The 4961-nt window shown below is 41.5% G+C and overlaps 1 protein-coding gene across 1 annotated transcript in view; it reads right to left on the bottom strand.

The window, feature by feature from the left end:
- Window positions 1-1244: 1244 nt before the first annotated feature.
- The window catches only part of LOC146680563 (tumor necrosis factor receptor superfamily member 14-like), a 43264-nt gene continuing 39547 nt past the window's right edge, over window positions 1245-4961 (bottom strand). The window contains exons 7-11 of the mRNA XM_085447189.1: window positions 4173-4260; window positions 3921-4100; window positions 3819-3832; window positions 3692-3730; window positions 1245-3582 (exon numbers count right to left, since the gene is read on the bottom strand). Coding sequence (XP_085303315.1) covers window positions 3536-3582; window positions 3692-3730; window positions 3819-3832; window positions 3921-4100; window positions 4173-4260 — 368 coding nt within the window. The 3' untranslated portion in view covers window positions 1245-3535. The remainder of the gene's footprint in view (window positions 3583-3691; window positions 3731-3818; window positions 3833-3920; window positions 4101-4172; window positions 4261-4961) is intronic.

The raw sequence follows: 4961 nt of genomic DNA, 5'->3' as shown, positions 1-4961 counted from the left end.
CGTCCCTCCCCTTCTTCATATTCCAGACATCACCAGGAGTCTTTGACAGGCCTCTGCTCTACTGTACAGAGTATAGACAGTAAACACATTCATGTTTAATGGTACATCGTTTTGATCACGACAAGATGAAAAACAGACTAACCCATCCACTCTGCTCTGTCCACCAGAGTTACTCTGTGGAGTAACACGTGGACAGGTTGGCAGTCTGTTACAGGGTTAACTCACACAGACAGACAAGCATTCACACTCACAGCATTATAAACATAAACTCTTCATTGAATTTCTTCAAGCTTGTGCTTCATTCAGTTCTGTGCTGCAGACTGTGGATTGAACACCTTCACTGTGACTGCAGGACAATCCAGACTGGAGGATGCAGGAAACACAGCTGGATGCATTCCTGTCCACTGTGTCTGCTCCACACTGAGGAGAGAAACACTTTCACAAACTGTGACTGTTCAATAAACCCAAGTATGTAAATGAATCCTTTCTGTCCTGACATGCAAGATTGGACCTTTGTCAGCTCAGATACATCCAAAGCACACGCAGGATGGAAGTGAAGTCAAAGCTCACACTAACCTAACACATAACCAGTTTGTTCATGCAACAAAAGCAAAAACGGCGCATTCGTCAGAAAGAAAAAAAGAAATCAGTTATTCATAAATCACATCCAGGCTGCTTTTGTTGTTCTACATACATTAATATGTTGCCATATCAACAATAAATAGGAAATAATAGGAACAATATAATTAGAGAACTTGTATTGGAGCGGTTGCCCATCATTTCATCATATAAAGACAATAATGCTAATGAAACCTGAACACTCACAGGTGAATGTGTTAGCTGTGCTGGCACTGACATGACTCTTACTGATAAATCTGTTTGTATTTGTTTTGACAGAAGAAGAACATTTCTGAAAATATGAAATAATGATGCGAGACATGTAAAACATTTGTAAGTGGGACACTGAGGCCTCTGGAAACAATCAGATCGAGGCTGTGACCTGTTGTTTGGCTGGGTTCTGTCACATGCTGGTTAAAATTTAAACATTTTAATAAAGTGGTGAATTGTCCGCTGTCAGAGCTGCTACTGTCAGTGTGAATGTTAAAATCACCTAAATGCAGTCAAATGTTGTCATTTTGGAGAAAAGTTCAGCAATTTTTTCCAGGAAGTCACGTCTCAATCTGGGAGGAGGCAAGCAGTATATATGTATACTGTATACGTATATAGTGATCAGTAATACAGGAGGAGATACACAATTATTTATTAAACCTAAACATTTACAAGTCACAAAGTTGTTAAGTAAATGGTAAATGGCCTGTATTTGTATAGTGCTTTTACTAGTCCCGCCTAGGGACCCCAAAGCGCTTTACACACCCAGTCATCCACCCATTCACACACACACATTCACACACTGGTGGAGGCAAGCTACAGTTGTAGCCACAGCTGCCCTGGGACAGACTGACAGAAGTAAAGTAGTAAAGTTTTAAAATTGCAACAGTTTTTATATTTCTCAGAAATCACAGCACTGCTGCTGGTTAAGGGGAAAGGTTCAGACCTGATCAAGTCTTTGTAATCAAGTCAGGTTTTAATAAGAAGCATAAAAAACTTTTTGTTATTATTAAGTGTTTTTAGGTAAAGGTGTCACTGTAAGAAGTGCAGGATCTGAACTGCAGGGAATGATGAAGCTATCAGCAGATCCAGTTTTGTGTTTTTCTTCCATGTATCATGCAAAGTTTCAGCTCCACTTGTTTCTTCTCTGGTTGGAGTTTCAGCACTTCCGGGAGGATGGAGGTCTTTCTCTCTGAGAGCTTTATGAACCAGACTGCAGGAGCTGACTGTAAAACTGACTGTAATGATGAAAGGACACTCAAGCCTGTTTTAGTTTCACAGTCCTTCACATCAGAGTACAGATCCAGCAGGAAGTCACTGATATTTCCTATAATAATCTCCCATGTATATCTCATGAACAGGGAATGTTTGATATGTGCACACTGATGATAACAGCTCCAGTATCGTCTCTCCTGTCTGCTGCTCTCTCTCTCTGCTGCTGCACAGAATAGACTAACAAAGAACCTGACTGCTTCATGAAGATCTAGCCCCAGAGGAACAACACACAATAAGAAGGAAACATTTAGTTAGAATTTGATGTGAGCCGCATAAAAACAAGCACACAATACTGATGGACTCCATCTTGTCCATGTGTGTCCTGTATATAATGAAAGTCCATTTTAAAGCCATCTTCCATCAGAGCAGCTGAACACTGTTTTTAGACTTTTACTGACTCACAACACAAACACTCATCCTGTGTGTGAAATCACTGCGTACTGAACTGTAACTGTCATTTTATTTGCTGTCTGACTTTAGAGAGTAAAACACTAAATATCAACAATATAGAAACACAGAGTGGAACAACATCTAAACTTCATATCTTGTACAACAGCAGCTTCACCTCCTGCTCACATCACACACGTGGAAATCACATATTTATTTACCTTTCAGTCAGTTTGGTTTCAGGATGACATGGAAGATTCTGCTGAAGATTCCACAGTCTGCAGGATTCTTTAGACTCTGAGGATTTGAACAGTTGGTCCCGGTCTAAGAGGATGTAAGCTGGTATAACCCAGCAGGAGAGTCAAAGGAGCTTGCAAAGAAAAGCGTCTGGACTTCTTTAAGTTACTTGAAGACGTTTCACCTCTCATCCGAGAAGCTTCTTCAGTTCTAAGGTCAAATGGTGGAGAGTCCCAGATATAAACCTAGTGGGAGTATCCCCCCACAGAGGGACAAAAGGACCCCCTGATGATCCTCTAATCCCCTGAGCCAAGGTGTGAAACTGGGTGTGGGTCCCAATCAGCCAGAGTTTCGGGTGAGTTCATTGTGAAACCTGGCCCCACCTTATCATGCGAATTCCTGAGATCAGATGGCCCAGGATGTGAGTGGGCATTAAGGCGTCTGGGAATGCCTTAACGCCCACTCACATCCATTACTTGAAACGTCTTCAAGTAACTTAAAGAAGTCCAGACGCTTTTCTTTGCAAGCTCCTTTGACTACGATGACCTGGATGACTGAGAACCTTCACAGACACCAGCAGGAGAGTATTTCTCTGGTTAGGATGTGAGCTTTGGTTTCTGCTGACACTTTATAAAGAGAGAACAGTCCTCTCCAGTCTGTACAGCAGTCTGCTAAGACTGTTAAATACAGGTTTCCACCGACACTGTAGATAAAGGGTCCCATGAGGTTTTCTCCTAAGACTTCTGCAGGCTTGCTGGACAAAGTTTGTTGGAGCTTTCCAGGTAATCTCTACAGTTTGTACAACTGTGTTGTACACATTCAGACTCATCTCAGACCAGTACACGAGTTCTTGTAATTATTTATCTGTTTCATATCTTTTAAGATGGCCCCATAAAAGATCATCATAGTATTGGTGGACTGGTGGTGGAGGGAGGATGTGATGCAAGTCTGCTACAGTGTTTTATGAGGTAGCCTGATCACTTTTTTCTCCACAACACATGAAGCAGCACAGAAAGAAGTAGTTGGCTCACAGAGGGATTCCTTCATTATGGTCTGCATTTGCTCTTTTATCACCTGCACATTTGTGGGAGACACATGAAAAGGCTTCTGTTTAATAAACACACTCTGGTACATCTGTAGAGACATCAGTGCAGCTCAGTCAGTGAACAGCTCACTGTCCTACCTTCTGATGATGCCATCGCTAAATGCTCCCCATCTGTGCCTTTTTTAATGAAATTTAAAAACAAAAAAAACCTTATTATATAAATCAATGTGATGCAGTGAACATGGAGAAAGAGAAACAAACATACCTTTGATTGGTGGTCTGTAACCAAAGCAGTGAAAATTATATCAGTGTCAGAAAACATGATGATGCAGTAAATTAAACATTTCCATTGTTCTGTCATCCTCACCTGTTAGACGGAGCCCTCTTTTTTAAGTACCAATATAATAATCCCCCTCCTCCAATAATTACAATTAAAACACCCACAGCTCCACCAACAGCTGCTCCCACATTAAAACTGCGTTCTCCACACTGAGCATCAGCTGCAGATGTTCCTGCTGTTTTCTGTTGAAGATTGAGTAGGTGACATCTGGAAGGACAGAGAGACACTGTTAGGGGACATGTACAGATGTTGCACATGTGCCTCTGAAGCTTCACTTACTGTGTGTGTGGCTGACAGGAGTGAAATGTTCCATTTGAAAATGTTCCACTGCTGCAGTCAGAGCACTCAGTGTCTGTGGAGGCGGTTCCTGATGAAAACAACAACTACATGTGTGGATCAGTGTGGAATTCTGTCCTCAAACACATCAAGAAGCTTTGCTGTGCAAACTAACAGCAACACAAAGACTCAATCAAGAACATCTGGACTTGCTGGTATTTTCATGTTTATCTGAACTTCACTCTCTGTGATATCTCTCACACTGAGTCCAAACATCTCTCTGTTGTACCCCGGGTCCTCGTCCAACAGTGCACTAAATTTAAAAATATGGTACAGTTTGACATCTTCATGTCATAAATTCATATAAAATATCTTCATCTAATCTGCAAAGATTTTTTTAATTTTATTTTTTAAGAATCTACAAATTATAGGGAACCATACAGAAGTAAAACTTGAAAAGTTGAACTTAAACTCTATATCTCCCCATTGCCACACAGTGACATGAATCAGTGACTCTGGTAAGAGCAGGGGAGGAAGACTGTCATTAACAACCACAGCAGCAAACACAATGGACTAGAGCTACTTGAACATCAAGCTAGGTTATACGGCTAGACCGCCTGGGCCTGTCTGACCACACATCCCTGTTTACACCGTCTGAGGAGAACAGCTCTCATCTCCAGCAGAACCATTAAAAGCTGGTCTGATGGAGCCTCTCAACAGCTGGATGACTGCTTCAGCAGAACTAACTGGGATACTGTCAGACATGGGAACTTTCACTGACGCGGTCTTATG

This window comes from Copadichromis virginalis, linkage group LG23, assembly GCF_057382275.1.
Source record: "Copadichromis virginalis isolate Kocher_CV1m ecotype Utaka linkage group LG23, C_Virginalis_male_GT1.1, whole genome shotgun sequence".
NCBI lineage: Eukaryota > Metazoa > Chordata > Actinopteri > Cichliformes > Cichlidae > Copadichromis > Copadichromis virginalis.
Note: the sequence above shows the minus strand (reverse complement) of the source record. Positions and strands in the feature narration are given on the sequence as shown.